Source organism: Podarcis gaigeae (assembly GCF_964106915.1).
Source record: "Podarcis gaigeae genome assembly, chromosome: 9".
NCBI lineage: Eukaryota > Metazoa > Chordata > Lepidosauria > Squamata > Lacertidae > Podarcis > Podarcis gaigeae.
This window is the reverse complement of record NC_139685.1, coordinates 74,407,226-74,426,541: the sequence shown is the minus strand read 5'-3', so window position 1 is coordinate 74,426,541 and position 19,316 is coordinate 74,407,226. Positions and strand designations below refer to the sequence as shown.

The window sequence follows — 19,316 nt, the reverse complement described above, 5'->3', positions numbered from 1 at the left end:
CTCTTGAGAGTCCCATGGATTGCAAGAAGATCAAACCGATCCATTCTGAAGGAAATCAGCCCTGAGTGCTCACTGGAAGTACAGATCCTGAAGCTGAGACTCCAATACTTTGGCCACCTCATGAGAAGAGAAGACTCCCTGGAAAAGACCCTGGGAAAGATGGAGGGCACAAGGAGAAGGGGACAACAGAGGACGAAATGGCTGGACAGTGTTCTCGAAGCTACCAGCATGAGTTTGACCAAACTGTGGGAGGCAGTGGAAGACAGGAGTGCCTGGCGTGCTCTGGTCCAGGGGGTCACGAAAAGTCGGACACGTCTAAACGACTAAACAACAACATACTTTGATCCAGCCTTACCAGGTTGGAATTAAAGGCAGCAGGTTGGGGAAGTCTGATAAGTGCACACAGTATCTTTCCTTCCCCTCTTTTGCACTTTCCCAGTGACAAAGATTGCAATGAACCCCCAAAGCAGGGGCCCTTTTAACCTGATCTCACTCGTAACTGTGCATTATCAGCATCTCCTCATTTGCATAGCTACACTTTGCTGTGCATGTAACCAGCACTGATTGAAGTGTGGCGATGACGTGGAAATCTTACTGGAGTCACAATCGGCCCTCAAATGCTACTCTGGTTTGAATCAATAATGCAGGGAACAGATTTTCTCCAGGAAAACAGGAAGAGGGCGTGAAGGAGCCTGGACAAGGGCCCAAGTAAGGGCAGGGTCAAGTAAGGGCAAGCTAACAGCCCTGCTGATCTAGAAATATCTGATTGGGAGGCGGGGCATAGCCAAGAACCAGGGACTGAGCCTCAGACATTTGAGCACCAGGCAACACCCATTCCTGCCACCTCTTAGATTTTCAAATGCAAGCCAGAAACATAAAAGCATTACTCAGGTTTGTCCTGTACAATTGGTACAGGGGAGGGAAGTCTTTCAGCGAGGTAGAGAAGGGCATTTCACTGCTTTGTGTGACCATCCGACTCTTGACTTCTGCAGTACAAGCAGTAACCTTAAGCACTTCTGTACATCAAAACAAACAAAATTCTACAACCCACACTGCCACATTTCTAAATGGCTTTCAGAATCAGCTCAGCAGGAGCTGTTAACCTTCACCGGTAAACAACGGGGTGACTGCAGTTATTCTCACTACGTCAAAACATGGCTAGCTTTCGAGCTCAACAGAGAAATGTTAGTTCTTTAACAGCTGGGATGTAGGGAGCAGCAGCTTGCACTGGTCTGGGCTTGATTTCACACAACTGGCATTCAATTTTAGCAAACAATCTTTTTCTTTTCTTTTTTTCTGCCCAACCCCAGAACTCAGCAGGTATAAAAGGAGTGGGCTGTGAGGGAGGAAAAGCAAACTAGCAAAGGACTCACATTGAACTCTTCGCGGAAAAGTTTGTTGTCGTCTGCCATTCGCCGGTTGATCTCCTCCTCCAGTTTATCCACAGGCAGTGGTGGGTATTTTCTGTTGGTGCTGGGAGATCTGGCAAGCAATGGCATGCTCTGGGGCTCTGCAACAGAAGAGGAGACCACTTGTTTTTGGTGCACTAGGTAAAGGGCACTCAAGAGACTACAACTTGGGTTATATGCACTGACAAGCACATGCACACACACACACACACACACACACGTCAGTTCCCAGAAATCCATCACACTCTAGCATGATCAACAACCTCTCCAGGTTGTGGCCATGCAGATAGGGATAGGGAAAAGTTAGCTCCCATCCCTCTGGCTTCCACAACTAAATTTCCTTACTCCCCACCCACTTGCAAGGAAATGAATTACTCCAAGTTGGGGGAAAGTAGCAGTGCTGCGCCTGGGACAACCGAGAGCTCTGAACATCCCTGTGGAAACTGCTCAGGCACAGAGACACTCGTTCCATTTGCCTCACTGCCCAGGCGTTGTGCCGCTAGCCGGTACAAGAATAAGAAGAGAAGACAGGGAGATGCAGCTGCTTCAACAAGTTGTATCAGACAGAACTCAGCATTCACCGCCCCTGCCCCCCAAAACAGAGCCATTTTCTGCAACGGATTATTTTAGCAGCAAAAGCTTGACAATCTGCCACATCCTAGTTTAACTGCATAGAAATAGGGCAGCTAGCTGGCAGATGACCTAAGGCATGATGCAGACCTAGGGCATCATTCTTCATTCATGTGAAGGGAAAATAATAATAATAATAATAATAATAATAATAATAATAATAATAATAATAATAATAATAATTTATTATTTATACCCAGCCACTCTGGGTGGCTTCCAACTCTAAAATACAATAACCTATTAAACATTAAAAGCTTCCCTAAACAGGGCTGCCTTCAGGTGTCTTCTAAAAGTCTGGTAGTTGTTTGTTCTTCTCTTTGACATCTGGTGGGAAGGCGTTCCACAGGGCGGGTGCCACTACCGAGAAGGCCCTCTGCCTGGTTCCCTGTAACTTGGCTTCTCGTAGCGAGGGAACTGCCAGAAGGCCCTCAGAGCTGGACCTCAGTGTCCAGGTAGAATGATGGGGGTGGAGACGCTCCTTCAGGTATACTGGACCGAGGCCGTTTACGGCTTTGAAGGTCAGCACCAACACTTTTAATTGTGCTCGGAAACGTACTGGGAGCCAGTGTAGGTCTTTCAAGACCGGTGTTATATGGTTTCAGCGGCCGCAACATTTAGGTGGAATTGGGGTGCTGCAACCCTGGCCAGCATTAGGAGGAGGAGGAGCTGAATGGCCGGGCCATGTTCTGGTGCTGGGGAGAAGTCAACTGGACTGGCATATGGGAGTTCCCACAATCCAACCACCAGTATGCAGTTGTAAGACCAGAAGGCAGCTGTGCAACTGATCCATCCAGTCCCTTGAACACACTGTTGAGGTGAACACCGGTGAGGACTATGACATCCCTCTCATATGGCATACCCCACAGAAGGAAGAGGGTTTCCAGGACTGCCCCACTGTGGTTTTAGCTTAAATTGTGGGAGAAAAAAGCCCAGACTTACCCATGTCATCTGTCCGTCCATTCGACAAATGAAAGGAGTTGGAATGGCTCCCGGCTTGCTTGTATTTTTTGAACCTAGCAATGAAAATACATGGAAAATCAGCTAAGCCAGGTTCATATCTGAGTTATCTAATATGCTTTTGGGAGCAGGTCTTTCTACCTGCACAAGTGATCTTTTTCAGAGACTTAAATAGGACACTCTCCCGATGCCTGGCATAAGAAGATGAAGCAGGAGTTGTTTACCTTGAAAGGGTGGTTGATGTGAACAGAGTGTGTGGCTACTCACAAGGCTGCATTTGAGTGAGGAGAACTCTCAGTGCGGACACCCAGATTTTCAGAACCACTTTGCTTCTATATAGCATCTTGAACACTCCAGTGAACTTTGCACAACACAAGGATTGCAGGGGGTTGGATTAGATGAAACTAGAGTTTTCCCTTCCAACTGTATAATCCTATGATTCTAAGCATGCTCTGCTACTGTAACAGCTGCAACACTGATCTACAAATCAGGAAGCCCCCAGTCCAAGTCTTGTCTCTGACATTAACTCACCAGGGGGCCTTAGGCAAGTCACTCCCTCTCAGCCTCAGATCTGCAATATGGGGACAACAGAACGGGGGGGCTAGGGCTGTTCTGATGATTACAAATCAGTGTATGTGAGGCACTCTGAACATTTGAAAGCACTCATTAAGTACCATCCACAGACAGGAGATGGGTGCTGAGAGTGAAGCCACCTAGCAAGCGATTTGAACCAAGGACTTCCTGCTCAAAGCTCACAACTATATCGCCTCCCACGCCATGAATTCGTAAAAATCATTTAACTAAAGGTGACAGAAACAAGTGAAGGAGACAGTATCCACATATGATCACGAAAGGGAGAGGAAAGCAACACTTCTGTTTTACAGCTGGAGAAGGTGAGAGGTCAGAGTGCCCACTCTTACACAGTAGGAAATCACAACAGAGATGAAATTACAGCTTGAGAAGCTGCCTTCCTTCTCTCACATCCACACCCAAACAGTGTTTGCTGTCTCAAATGCAACACAAATGCATATCACCTTCTGTTTCAAACATATGGTCTTGGATTCTGCCTTGGTCAGACCACACTGGGAATACTGTGTCCAGTTCTGGGTGCCACAATTTAAGAAGGATATTGACAAGCTAGAATGGGTGCAGAGGAGGGCAACCAAGATGACCAGGGGTCTGGAAACCTTGTGAGGGACAGTTGAGGGAGTTGGGTAGGTTTAGCCTGGTAAAGAGGAGCCTGAGAGGAAATAGGACCGCCATCTTCAAATATCTAAAGTGCTGTCACTTGGAAGACCGAGCAAGCTTGTTTTCACCTGCCCCGGAAGCCAACTGAAGCACAGGTGCTAAAACATGCAAGCCAAATAGCCAAGCTTGTGGCTGATTTGCAGACAGAATCGCTGGCTCAAGAAAGATGGCTGCTCTGGTGCAGGGAGGGTGCTGCTTAGTCCAGGCCTGTCTCAGGAAAAGAAAAGAGGGGGATTGAATATCTGGCTGGAGCAGGTTCTGTTGCTGCTGCCCCACAAGCCTGCTTACTTCCCAGGTGGGAAAGGCGCAAGGCAGAATATGAGGAAGGCAGCGAGAGCTTTTTGCTTCATCCTCCTCTTTGCTCAATGAACCCTCCTCAGGTTCTTTCCACCCTGGATAGGAAGACAAGTAACGGCTGGGCAACCTGCCATTTTGCATCAGGCCAATTACCCAATGCGAGGGGAGAGGGAAGGAAGGCATCTGCTGAGGAATCTGGAATCTGTGTAACTTAAGGGGCAGGTACCACACACCATCCCCCGAGGAGCTGCCTGTGGGCAGGAGATGCAGTGCTTACTTGACCTCTTGTTATCGGCACAGCTGTGCTTAAGAGGGTGACGAGGGGGAGGGAGGAGGCTGGTTTGGTGCAAATGCACCGGCAGGAGTGCTGGATTGGCTCCACCGGCGCGTTTGCACAGCGCTGACCTCCCCATTGCATCTCCCTTCTTCCCAATCCAGTAAGCGCAGCAACACCAGCAACAGGAGGTCAGGTAACCGTTGCCCCTTCCATCCAACTGCTCCTGCACCTGCAGCGAAGATTGCCTCGGGGATTGGGAGCAACTAGAGCCCATTTTTATTTTGTTTTAATGATGCTTCTCTCTTTGAAATGAATTAAAACTGGTCAAGGTGCAGCTCTAAGAGAAACATGTGAAACTGCAGGAGCCCAGCAAAATGAAAACAGGAGGTTTGCCAAGCACCACTTACCTTAACATATACAGGACAATAATAATAAATACTATGACTAGCAAGGAAGATAATGCCACCATTACGGCTATGATGGGTGTCTCATCTAGAGGGAAGGGAAAAAGAAAGAAATTTGTTTTAGAAACAGCAACACCAGGTGTTTCAAAGGACGTAAGGAAACAATTGGGAGTTCCTGATTATTTCCTTTAAAGTGAAAGTCACTTGATGTCATGATGCTATCAGGGAATTGATTGGTGGGAATCTCCATCATACTTATTGGTGGAGTGTGTGGGAGCTCAGGATTTAGGCTGCCAGCCATGCCTTGTTCCCCATCCCTGGCATAAAGTATCCCGTCAGATCTGGAATTTGGATTTCAAGCTAACCTTGGAAACCTGAACTGCATAAAGCCATGATCACAGAGCCATGTTAACCCAGTGCTTTTTTTAAAAAAAATAATAATGTTTAGGGGTACTCTCATTTTCCTACTCATTTTGAAATACTGCCCCTCAATGATGCCAAACTTAGATTCACAAAATGTTTAAGGGTGCATGTACCCCTGCGTCCCCCAAGGAAAAAGCATTGTGTTAACCTATGTCTCACCATCCTTTGTACTGCCTGAAATGTCATGTTTTCAGTTCCTTCTGAACTGCAGCTGCAAATACGCAAGGGGCACACGAATTCCTACATGGCCAACCTAGATGCTAATTGCCTACTGATCCATGCACAAAGTAACACTTGACAAGGGAACTCAACATGGTAGGACAGAGACTTTTAAGATAATTTATTTATTTATTATTACACTTGTACTCTGCACTTTCTTCAAGTACGTGGCTATTCTTTGCTTCAGCTCTTCACAACAACCCTGTGTGATAGGATAGGCTGAGGGATGAGTAACTGAGCCAGTAAACTTCATGGCGGTTTGAATCCAGGTCAAGCAATCTGCCCACGTTAAGTAATCCAAAAGAATGTTAGATGAGTCAAGGGGGGGGGGGGGAGAAGCTGGGCAGATTTCAAGGAGTAAAGGAAAAGCAACCATCAAGAGTGACACTTTCCCTCCCAGTAGAGAATAAGTTAGATGTACGGTTTGGTCTGATGCAGTCCAATGAGCTGCTGGAATTTGGAAGTATGAACTGGCTGTGAGTTCATCTCTCCAAAGAGAATTCTTGTACAGCGAATTTAGATTCCAGGCAAGTCAAAATTACATGCTGACACACAACAATGGAAGGCTGTCTGGTGCATACTTAAAGCATTTTGCAGCCCTGCTTTCCTACACGTTCTCTGAAAAGTAGTGGAGGCAGGCCCTAGGCAATTCTGTTGTTAGCTCACAGCAGACAGAGCAGTCGCACACTGAGCATTTTCTCCCATTCTTTGAAATACGCAACAGGTTTACAAATGAGCTGCAGCCTTGGCTGTTTGTGTCCTTGAGAGCTGCTGAGTTTGTACCTTTGTCCTAGCAACTCCCGTACTGGAAAGAGGATTGAGAAATGACAGCAGGCAGAAAGCTATGGGGGAACGTGAAGAAAGCAGTTGAGAGCTCACCATTCTGCTTCCTGGCTGTGGTTAACGCTTGCAGTGGAAAAAGCTCCAGCTCTGAGTCAGATGTGTCACAGAGGGAAGGTGCAAACCCCAAAGACCAACATCCCATTGCCAGATGCATCCCCGGGACATGCCACTGTAGGTCCTTACCTTCTCAACCATCCTTCCCACTAACTGGCCAACCCCAGATGAAGTTACCACAAGGCCAGGAAAAGGAAGCAGCTTGCCCATAGCGCTCTCTCTCTCTCTCTCTCTCTCTCTCTCTCTCTCTCTCTGTCTCTCTCATTATAGGAGCCTGTAGTACCAAATGCATGCATTTAAAAATCAGGCTACCCACCTATTCTCTCTCGCTCTCCCCAACCCAACCCCTAAAGGTGAGACTCCACATTCCCTGTTAGATGCAGGAGAGTCCGACATGGAGTAAGGGATATTTGATGTGGAGAATCCAACTGCAACCCATAATTTCCTGACCAGGTATATCTGCGCTCTCTCTGTTCTTTCTCTCCACCACTGTGAAAATGCTCTCTACCACACAAGAGCTTACCTTGGTCACAAAAAGATGAGAGTTCTCTCTCTCTCTCTCTCACTCACACACACACACACACACACACAAATGGATTTATGCAGCATATCATATTTGTGGAGTCAGTGTTGTGTTTGACTAGGACCTGGGAGACCAGGGTTCAAATTCCTACTTGGCTATGAAGCTCACGGAATGACTTGGGGCCAGTCGCTGTCACTTAACCTAACCTATCTCAAAGGTGTGTTGTAAGGATAAAATGAGGAGGGAGAGAACCATGTATGAAACTTGAGCTCCTGGGAGAAAAGGTGGAATATAAACAAACACGTATATAATTTTGGATGCTTGCGAACCCAAAGAACATGTGTCTGGTAAGGAATTTAAGTACATGTGTCTAGTAAGGATTTAAGAACATGTGTCTAGTAAGAAAATGACAAATACATCTTACTTTATTAACCCCACATCCCAAAAGGTGGGAGCTTTCTTAAATATGCCATTACCAATACATACCAGTCTGAAATTAAGAAGGTGTGAAGATACAATTTTGTGATTGTGTGTTAAGAGGGCAAAATGTTTTTACCTGGACTGAAAGTGAAAAATTGCACAAACTGGTAAATTTCTTATTTGAGGTCTCTACATAAGGACTGGTGAGGACCGCAGGCTGGTTCAGAAAATGTAAACTTGGACACAAGTGCAAGTTTTCTGTATATCCCCTCCACACATGTATGACTTTGGCATGGGTGGAAACTTCCTCAGTAGGAAATATTCCAGTATTGATTGACAGATTGCAGAAATAATATTCAGCTTTATATTCTCCAGGCAGGATGCCAAAGCTAGCACAAGTATGTGAACAGCATGGCGGGGTGGGGAGCGGATGTATTGCCCCATGCTCTGGAAATGGACACAATATAAAGGGCTGCAACCATAAGCCAACATCATACACCTGTGAAGACTGTGGATTTTGTTTTATTCATCCCTCCCATGAGGAAGAGACATTCTCAGCTCTCCAAATATCAGCTGTGCCTGAAATCTACTTTGTGAGTTCACCCAGAAAGAATAATACACCTGAGCGCCTGTTGTTATACAATAAAGAGTTTAACACTGCCCAAAAGACAGCAACAGACTTTTCAATACAAGGATGGATCCTGAAAGGCTGGAAAGACTGACCGACCACCTGCACAATTAGGTAAGAAACTGTGCCAAAGTAACTCCCCAACATTGCAATTAAGTCTACAAAATGTACTAGCCCACTGAAATAAATTGCTAGCCTGTTTGTGTCTCCCCTCAATTTCCTGGCCCTTTGCAGCCTGAAAGAAACACAGCTTTTGTGAGGCTACTTTGCTTGGTGGAGAGAGTCTTGCTTGCCAAGCTAACCATGCAGATGGCTCTTTATTTCCCCTCTGTTCAGGCCAACTTCCCCCACCTCACCCTTGCCAAATGCAGGGAGTGTGGAAATGAAACTTTTGAGTCACTAGAAGCACCCTTGATACAAGAGTGACTAACGTTATCTGACATGGAGGTGATCAGATGCACTCATGTTCATTTCTTGTAACTGGCCCTAGAGCTCACTGTTTTTAAACTGAGCTGGCAAGGCGGGCGGAAGACGCTCTTGGAAGCTCCCTCCACCCTGGAGGTGAATGACATGCTAACAACCAATGCAGCCAACGGACACATTGCCTGTTGCTTCCTCTGTAACGTTACTCAGCCGCAGACCACATTGCTGGGGTGGAGTGTGGGAACAGAGAAATGCACAACCAGGTGGGTTCCGTTTGGTTATTTTGGTTGAAAAGGCTGCATTGATATTAGCAGTCAGTACAGGCCAGGCAAGGCCAAAACCAACAGCAACCCATCGCTGTCATGCGGTCTGGTTTAAAAAACAGGAGGCAGTGAACTATCCTGCCTTGTTTATTGGCTCCTTCATGCATGCGCACACACATGCACACACACACACAGAGAGAGAGAGAGAGAGAGAGAGAGAGAGAGAGAGAGAGAGAGAGAACAGGTGGGAGTTAGCAATTTCTTGCTGGCACTGCAAATAAAGGGTACTGATATGATTATGTGCATATCAGAATACACGAAGTGATGCTGCAGATACTATTATCGGAATAGCACGCGTCAAAAGAGTTGTGCTTATGAATTCCCCTGCTGTGAGACAGAAGGTCGCACAGTTTTGGTGTTGCCTTGAAATAGAGAATCAGGGACTAGAAACGCATAAACGGCTGAGCATCCAGCCTGTGAGAGGGATGTGTGCCTTGCCTTACATCTTGACAGAGTAAAGGCTTGGAACGTTTTGCAGCATTGGATAACAACCCATTGTATTGCTCCCATTTGCTCAGGGTTCCTGAAGCCTGGATGGGATTGCAAAAACATGGGGGGGGGGGGGACCTTCCATTCTTCACTACAGGATGGATATGAAGGACGTACCCAGAATGGGTGGAGAAACTGACTGCTTACACCAGGGGTTGTCAACCTGGTCCCTACTGCCCACTAGTGGGCTTTTCAGGATTCTAGGTGGGCGGTCAAGGGTTCTACGGCACAAGCTGAATCCTCCTTCTATCCAAGCACTGGTGGACGGTAACAAAATTTTACCACCAAGAAAGATGCATTAGTGAGCGGTAGGTATAAAAAGGTTGACTACCCCTGTCTCACACAATATATACTGCAGGACCATACCAAAGTAATTGCCCAATTGATACCGTTCTCTCTAGAGCTGAGTTAAGAACCTCAATAAGACTAAAATGAGCCAGAAAAATGTAAAGAGAACTTCTATTGCCAAATCAAGCCAGCATGGTGCAATAGGTCGTTAAGAGTCGTCAACAGGCTCATCACAGCTATCTGCCAACCACCCATTCCCACCACCCTCCTGAGTAATACCCCTCCTCACCTTCTCACTATATAGAAGGGTCTGGTGACTTCTGTTTCAGTGTATCTGAAGAAGTGTGCATGCACACGAAAGCTCATACCAAGAACTAACTTAGTTGGTCTTTAAGGTGCTACTGGAAGGAATTTTTTTATTTTGTTTTGACTATGGCAGACCAACACGGCTACCTATCTGCAACCTCGAATGGTTGTTGTGGGGATAAAATGGGATGCCCTAACACATGCTGTAATGAGTTCCTACAGAAAGTAGAAAGCTGCAACAGTCAAATAAGGCCTGGAATCGGAACGTTGACAAGAGATGCCATGCAATGTTCCATAGCAACGACAAAGACATACATTGTACGGGCAAAAAAGTTGTCTAGGGAGAATGTCTTACCTCGTCCGGTATCGCTATCACCTGCATAAATGAGAAAGCAACAGGTAAGAACAAAAGGAGAGTCCTGTTGGTTCGAACCAAACCCTATCTAGCCCAGCAAACCCGGTACCCACATAGGCCAGCCAGAAGCCTACCCCCAAAGCAAGACATAAACTCTCTCTTTTACTGCTGTTCCCCAGCAACTTGGCATCTGGAGGCAAATAACCTCTGATATTAGAGGGAGGACACAGTCATCATGACCCGCAGCCATTGATGGCTTTACACTCCATGGATTTGTCTAATCCCTTTATAAAACCCATCCGAGTTGCTGACCATCACCCAAGCGTATGAGATCAAATGACATGGTTTCAACTCTGCGCCGTGTGAAGCACTTCCTACTGGCTGTTCCGACTGTCTATAACCAGTCAGCTTTATTTGATGACCATGGGTTGTTATTTGGGGAGAGGCTAGAACAATTCCTCTCTCTCTATACTTTCTTCACAAACGCATCTCCATCAGGGCCCCACACCTTATTTCAGATCCCCTGCTTGTTGCTTCCTAGGAAATTTGCCTTTTTCCCCACAGCAACCACACATTGGGCCAGCTTTTTCGTTGACATATCCGCCATACTCTGAATATACTTTTCCTGGTCAGTCACTGCCAGCTCTGATTCTATCAGTGCATATACAAGGCCCCCAAATAGGCATCACTTTATTGGCCATGCCCCACTCTGAAGATATTTGTCACAATATCCTTTTTGTTTTTATCCCCCTGAATTATTAGGTGTAATCTAGACACTTGGTGAGCTCAACCCTAACTCTAGGTCAGGGGTCAGCAACCTTTTCAGCCGTGGGCCGGTCCACCGTCCCTCAGACCATGTGGTGGGCCGGACAATATTTTTTTTGGGGGGGGGGGAATGAATGAATTCCTATGCCCCACAAATAACCCAGAGAGGCATTTTTTAAAAAGGACACATTCTACTAATGTAAAAACAAACTGATTCCTGGACTGTCCGTGGGCCGGATTGAGAGGGCGATTGGGCCACATCCGGCCCACGGGCCTTAGGTTGCTCTAGGTCAACTATGAACAAACTCAAAAACAGCGGTCTCAGACAGATCCATAGGCTTCCCTACTTCTTATATTCCACCCTTGTCCCCCGGCCATTGCAAGAGCTATCCACTTATTCATATTGTTTTACTTCCTGTTCATTCACCAGTTACCAGCCCAGCTGCGAATACGGGCTTGCAGAGAAAAGGGGAGGTAAATAGGCAACTGGGAGAATGGGGGATAGCACTACAATCTTCACCTTGTCAGATCCAACGGGGCCATGGGGATAAGGGTGGCACTTGGGGATAAAGCACCTCCTACCACTGGGTACGTTGCATTGGTGGAGTGCTGCCACCTTGAGATGTGGAAGCAAATCCTCCAATATGAATATAGGAGCCAGTTAAAGGGATATTCTTTTAAATGGAGTGGGATGCAGCAAATGTTGGCCTGCAGCACAGTGAACTTTAATGCCATTATCCCCCTGAAGAGCATTCACATAAAGCAGGGCTTGACTTGCAGGTGGCCAAAGTTAAAATTAGTATTAGCTTGATGGACTGAATGACCCATCTCATCTTCAAATGTAGCATCAACCTCCGGCACCTCTTTCTCTCCCTCTCCCCAAAATACATATAGCAAAAAATGTAAAAGCCTACCATTCCCTTTAGTCTACTTCCATTCACCTGAAGTGCCCTCCTACTTGCCAGCCAGATCAATGAGAAAAGATGTATGACACCTGCTTGTGTTGACTTCCAATGTGTTTTGTGCGAGCTGACCTCCCACCCTGCGGGAGCCTTAATATATGTTGTGATCCCACACGATTCTGCTTCTTCCTTTTCCTTTCAACTCCTTTCCCAACCTATGAAGAATACTGACATTGGGTCTCTTATGTTTGTCTTGCTTATTATCTTCTGAGAAGCTCAGTACATTGGCTACAGACTGTGGTTGAGGAAAATGCTTAAACACAGTGCTGGGTTTGGACAAGACATTAAGCCAAACACCTTGGCTTAGCTGCTATGCCACACCAAGCTAACATGGCTGGGGAGGAGCAAAATAGCTGTAATCTCATCCCTGGGAGCCAGCATGATCGTTGCAAGCCAAAGTTTGGCTTAGCATTACATGCAAACAACACAGTCATTGACACAGCATGGAAACCATTCGTTCAATTGGGAGTAGGGGGGGAGAAAGCTGTAGATAAATATGCTTACCTGAGTCTTTAGATATCTCAGCTAAAAGCAGAATGCACACAGAGGAAGTATTAGTGAATAATCGTCAGAAAGCAATATCACCCCCAAGTCATTTGTAGTTCCCTGCACCCAAAAGTAAATTTTGCTTCATTTTCCTTTTTTTGGGGGGGGGGGTGTTTCCTCATTTCAAAAACATTCCTCCCATTGCCCACACATATGATGGTTAAATCTTTACACCAGACAGAATGAAAGCCACCCTTATTATGGGAGTCACAAAAAGGGAATGTGTTGTTGCCCTCAAGTCCTACTGGTGGACTTTCTGTAAGCATGTGGTCACCATAAAAATAGAAAGCTGGACTGGGTGGGATTTTTGCCTTGGTATAGCATGGCTCTTGTCACATTCTTAACTCCCCGCCCCCCATTCAGGACACTCTTAAGGCCTGGTTTACATGATTGAGGCAGCTGAAGTTGCTTTTGAGGTGGCAAATCAAAAAGCTGATATTCTACAAGTAATTTCTGTGATTCAGCTGCAACAAGAAACAGGTGTGTGTACTAGCATATATATATTTGTGAAAGAAATGGCCAAACGCACACACACTCCTATGACTTAATACCAACAACTTAACGTGATGTTATTAGCAGAATCTCATGGTAAAGTTTTTTCTTTTACTATTCTACTCAATGAGGCAAGGGATTTGTGTGTATCTGTTGCATATCTGACTACTCAGCATGGAATTAACTCTCTGCACACAGAAAGTTTGCATGTTAGGGAGAAGGGACGTCTGACATGCAACCTTTTTATGTTCGATGAACAAACCTGCAAGTCTCTCCCTACACCCTCATAGTAACTGAGCGGCCAGTAACAATTTTACCACTCAGTTCTGTTACCTGTATGAACTGATTCCAGCATCAAGCCTCACACACCCATAGAGCAAAGAACCCTGGGGAGCCAGACACACTCTTGCCTTGCAAAGCAATACACAGATACACACTTGCTTCCAGGTTTTGTGGTGTAGTCTTGTGCATTCTTTGCCTGGAATCAGCAGTGCATTCTCTGCTCAGCTGACTGCTTGTACTTTGCTTCCTGGGAGTCCTTCCCTCATTCTTTTGAACATAATGAAGGACCATAAAGGGACCCCTGACCATTAGGTCCAGTCATGGCCAACTGTGGGGTTGTGGCGCTCATCTCGCTTTACTGGCCGAGGGAGCCGGCGTACAGCTTCCGGGTCATGTGGCCGGCATGACTAAGCCGCTTCTGCCAAACCAGAGCAGCGCACGGAAACACCGTTTACCTTCCTGCCGGAGTGGTACCTATTTATCTACTTGCACTCTGACGTGCTTTCGAACTGCTAGGTTGGCAGGAGCAGGGACCGAGCAATGGGAGCTCACTCCTTCACGGGGATTCGAACCACCGAACTTCCGATCAACAAGTCCTAGGCTGTGTGGTTTACCCACAGCGCCACCCCCATCCCTATGAAGGACCATAGCTCAGTAGTAATAGCTTTGCATCCAGAAGGTCCAAAATTCAATCCCCAGTATTTCCAGGAAGGGCCTAAACCCTGGGGAGCCCCTGCCAGTCACTGTAGACCAGAGCTTCCCAAATTTGGGTCTCCAGCTGTTTTTTGTGGACTACAACTCCCATCATCCCTAGCCAGCAGTAGTGGTCAGGGGTGATGGGAATTGTAGTCCAAAAAATAGCTAGAGACCAAAGGTTGGGAAACCCTGGTGTAGACAATCAGGAGCCAGGTGTTCCTAACTTGGGAGAACACACATGCCCATTTCCTGCTAGCTTTCCTGGAGGGGGGTACCAGCTCAGTGCAGGGCTGTTTGCCCACATTCATGGCTTATGCTGCCCACCCAATGTTGCTAGGGGTGCTTCTTTGGCCCGGAAGAGTTGTGCTGGCCTACAGTTGCTTTTTTAAAAAGAAAAAAAAGAAGGAAAGATGTATAGGAGAACTGGAGGCATCTGGGATTCCCACCTATTTGTGCACCTTCGCGGCTTCTGCTGGCCTGAATCAGCTAAGGTGTTTGGGGAGGCATCATATCTGATGGGGTCTTCCCCACTCACTTGCCTGCCATGGAGACTGTTTTATCTCTTTTCTTGAAGGAGGTGAATCAGGAGGGGTGAGGGAGCCGCCACCAGATAACCATTTGCCTCAGGCAGGGACTTTGCCTGATAGCTGTTGGTTTGCCTGCCTGCCTGCCTGCCTGCCTGCCTGCCTGCCTTTCCCTCCTGCTAGCAACCATCCCGTAATAACATTCTCCTTTCACCCTCCATCAAGAATGGAGAAACCCAGATGCACAGGATAAGAAAAGGGGTGAGTGTGTCTGCCTGCAAATGAGAAAGGGACTTCTCAGCTCCAGGAGAAGTCTAGATAGGCAGGAAAATCTGAAGTAGGTTGACAGGGGTGGGAGATGGAGAGAACTCTGGGTGGACAACAAAAATTGGATGGTGGGAGAGAGAAAAAAGAGAGAGATCTGCTCTGTTGCTAAGAGCTGCTGGTCTGGCAGAACCTCCATTTGTTACCACCTTGGAGGAAGATGCTGTGCTTCTCTCCCTCCTCCCGCACTTTGGCTAAGATTTAAAAGGGCCTTCTCTGGCTGTCTTTTTCCCATATCGCGTCTCTTTCTTGTCTTCCCCACTCCCCTGTGTTTTCCTTGCCCTCATGATTCACCATCAGTCTTGGACCAAAAGTTCTTTTTCTCTTGCTGAGGGTATAGATTGGGGGGGGGGGAGTGTTGCAATTTGGCATATGCTTCTCATCAGATTTGGCGAAATGGCGTTTTTCTTTTCTTGTGTCAGAGTATGTGAGTGAGAGACTGGGCCAGGATTCTAAGTGAGTCATGGCTAACTGGGGACTGAGCCTGGGGTTTTGTTTAGCCAGTTGTGAATGTGGGCTCTTGCCTTTTCCATGGAATCTGAGTAGAAGTCCAATTTGGTAGAATTAAAACTGATTCTTTTGCATTGGCATAGTTTTTACATGGGTCCACACACACCCCAACCACATCGAATCACAGATGTCATCTGTATCTCTGTGAATTGTACTGTAAAATAATTAAATCCAATTAAATAATCAGATCCAGCACTTTTCAGTGTCACCACGGCACAAAATCATGGATTGGAGGCAGCACTGACAAGCATGTACCTGTGAACTACTGGGCATTCTCTAGATAATAGGGAAAGCTTCACTTTGATGGCGGCCATTTAGTTCATATTAGTGACAGCAAAACAGGAGCTGTATTCTGGATTAGCAAATCAGGTATAACAAGTGCAAGAATTTGCTAAATGCTATTGAGAACTGAGTTCTTAAAAGCATTCGGTTTGAACTAGCTGATCTAGGTTATGACAACAATTGTGAGTAGGGCTGGGTGATATATCGATATATTGTTCAAAACTAGTTTGAAGTCCACATTGTGATGACCATTTCATAATTTTTGATCTGGCAATATATTGGGAATCATGATGTGTTGTCTGTGTGTGCTATGCAAAAATCACAATGTGGGGATAAACGTGAAGCCAGCCAGTGCTTCTCTTGATTCCTCCAGCCCCTGTTAACCCTGCCGGTTCAGCTCTCTTGCCTCCTGCAGCGAATCAGAGGAGCAGGTGCCAGGAAACACCGTGAAGCCAGCCAATGTCTCTACATCACTCCAGCCTTATTTTGGACATCATGATATATTGGTATATTGTGAAGTTTAGCTGGCGATATATTACAATATTAAAAACCAGCCTAATTGTGAAGGGACAACATTTAAGACAGTCCCAATCTCAAAAGATATTTAGCATTAACCCACCAAGTAGGTCTGGAGCAGTTTACACTAACTGTGGACCACACAAAAAAGTTGAGGGAATCAGAGGACTGGATCCATTATCTAGTCTAATTTTTTTACCTAAAGCAAGCTCCTCAGTGTGTTCCCCTGACATTTTAGCCTGCCATAAAGCAGTGACCCTAAGTGAATAGGGTGACATGACACTAGAGAAAAAACCACCCAGGCTAGAAATAGAGAGAGTAACTGAACAAGCCACACACTACTCACAGAAGCTGCTAAACACACATAAGCTACCGGTCAGAATATATGTATGGGAGCACAAATGAAATATAGCAAAGCTCTTCCGTACTTGAGGTGTCAAAGGCTTTTGGCGTAGTTACTGCTGTTGTGGTGTTGGCCTCTGCAGTCACCAGATTTGAATTTTCAGCAGTCGTGTGTGGAACTGAAGGTGTGGCATTTGTCAAGAGGGAGGTGGGCCCAGAAGTGGCCCCAGTTGCCGGCAGAACTGTAGCCTCCGTGCCAGGAGAGCTGACCATTGTGGCAGGCAGGAAGTCTGTGGCTGTAGGAGTAGGAGTAGTACGGTTTGGTGCCATAGCAGGAGACGCTGCTTGAGAAGGAGCATGGCTACTGGTGGGGCTTGTGGGCTTCCCGCTAGCTGGTTGCGTCTTGGCAGTTTTCATGGAACTTGTGAGCAAGGAGGAACCCGTCAAAGGGAGCACTAGAAGTAAAAGAACAAAAGAGAAATTGGCAGGATATGTTGCTCCCCACACCTGGATCTTACACACACAGACACGAGGGCCAGATTTTTCTCCATGAGTAGCAGGGCCTCCCAGTTTAAGAATGAGATTTATTTCACCCAAAATTAACAAATATAACCTACGAGCCAAATAAATATTTGCAGAAGACAGCATGCAAACTGTTAGTACCACGTTGCCCTTTATGGGTATTGGAAGAGACTTTTCAAGGATCATTCTATTGTATTTTGGCTGCTCAATCCCTCCACACACACTCCCCACATCACACACATTCCTCCCCCCCCCCCCGTATCTTTCATTCCGCATCTAGAACTGTTACCCTTATTATAAAGTGTAGCACAGAACTACAGAATAGAGCTCCCTTTCCCCCTATCTTTGGAAAGCTGCTCTGACTGATGCCAAAGTTCTAGCAGTTTTATTTACTTAAGACACCAAACCAATGACTGCTTAAAAAATATGCAGGCTTGGATCTGGAGAAGAACTGGTGGAAGAGGATGGCAGGTGCTTCTGTCCAGTTTTTGACAGCCACTCTCCCCAGCCCAGCCCAGCCCATTTATCATCTTAGACTGCAACACTGGAAGTTTTGTTACTTACAGTTGTTAGAAACCAAGATATGAAAGCTTGGAGCTAAATGGCACCTTAAACCTAGGTTATGGGCGCAACAACGGAATGTCTAGGCACACTTTTTTAATAACAAGGATACAAAGCTGAAAATGAATGAACTGCAGCTAAAACATTATGCTCATTTTTACAGGGTCTAGTCCTTCCCCTGCCCACCCCCCTAATATTTTTAAGAGGGTCTCTTCTCCAGTTTTCAGGGAAGTGGGGAGGCAGAAAAAGGTCCTCCTTTCCTTCCACTTTGAAGTTTTAATCTGAAATCTTAGGTGCAGTACTGTACCCAGAGCTCAGAAACTGCTCAAGCTAATGAAATTCCCTGTCACAAAATGCACCTAGAACAATGGGAGTTTCGAACACTGGTTACTTAAAACACATTTTAAAAATATGAACATTTACTAAAAGTTATGTCTGCAATAGGAAGGTGGTCATGCCCATTCCCCCTTGATATGTTCAGTGATTAAACTGAAAATGACATAATGCTTTACCTGTGGTCATGTTGGCTGCTGCTCCCAGGAATGTCAGGCAGCTGCTGAGCAGAATGACAAGGAAGCATGAACCCATGTTGGCCTGAGTGGTGAGGAAGAGAAACAAAACAGATGGGTTTCATTAACAACTCAAGCTTGCATTGCCAGCAAGAACTACCATCAGAAGTACCTAAGCATTGACACCTGTTACACTTTTGGAAGGGAGCCAAGAGAGATCTTTATAAGAAGCAGTGTCTCTGCTATGTACCAAGGAATCGCAACATTCAGAACTAGCACATTTATAGGGCAGAAAATGAGATATGAGGTACAACCCAGGAAATCCTCAGTTCAATTCTCTCCTGAGCCATGAACTTATTGGACGGCTTTTTAAGGAAGCTATTAAGACACAGAACCTCCTACCTCTAAATACAATTAACAACAACAACGACACCCTACTATGTAGAACCAAAGCACTCTTAAAGAGTCCCCCACCAAAACAAAGCTTTCTTTTGGCTTTCAGTAAGATATGGATGACAACCAACAAGGCAAGTTTCATAACACTGTAGGCCATTTGGTTTCGTAATAAGCCCTTTCCCACAAGATTCACCAGCTCCTCTTTGGAGACTTTCCTGCAGGGTCAACCACTGCAACACCAAAGCAGCACATCTGTGCTTACAACTTGGCCAACTCTCTTGCAATGGCTTCTGTTACCGTACTCAGTTTCTATCTGCTTCAGCCCAGGCCCTTCCCAACCTCTGGATGCACAGACAAGAATGAAGTCATAGACATCCTGAACACACCACCCAAATCCTCCCAGCTACAGGCAGCTTTGACTATCTGCAGGGAGATCTTGAGGCCCAAAGTAGACGCAGTGCTAAATACAGAAATGAAGAATGCACCAAGCAAGGAGGGGAGGTTTTATCCTTCCATCCACACACAGCTCCAAATGAAATGCCCCCTCCCAAAGACAGCTTTTCTCCCCTGA

At 46.1% G+C, this 19,316-nt stretch overlaps 1 protein-coding gene across 3 annotated transcripts in view; it reads right to left on the bottom strand.

The window, feature by feature from the left end:
* Positions 1-19,316, bottom strand: part of PTPRA (protein tyrosine phosphatase receptor type A) — a 140,203-nt gene that overhangs the window by 30,793 nt on the left and 90,094 nt on the right. Inside the window, exons 3-9 of one of the 3 annotated variants that reach the window (XM_083756476.1) lie at positions 18,353-18,434; positions 16,844-17,212; positions 12,748-12,768; positions 10,517-10,537; positions 5,226-5,310; positions 2,979-3,052; positions 1,374-1,510 (exon numbers count right to left, since the gene is read on the bottom strand). In XM_083756476.1, coding sequence (XP_083612602.1) covers positions 1,374-1,510; positions 2,979-3,052; positions 5,226-5,310; positions 10,517-10,537; positions 12,748-12,768; positions 16,844-17,212; positions 18,353-18,434 — 789 coding nt within the window. The remainder of the gene's footprint in view (positions 1-1,373; positions 1,511-2,978; positions 3,053-5,225; positions 5,311-10,516; positions 10,538-12,747; positions 12,769-16,843; positions 17,213-18,352; positions 18,435-19,316) is intronic. The other 2 variants (XM_083756477.1, XM_083756478.1) reach the window with 2 other exon arrangements.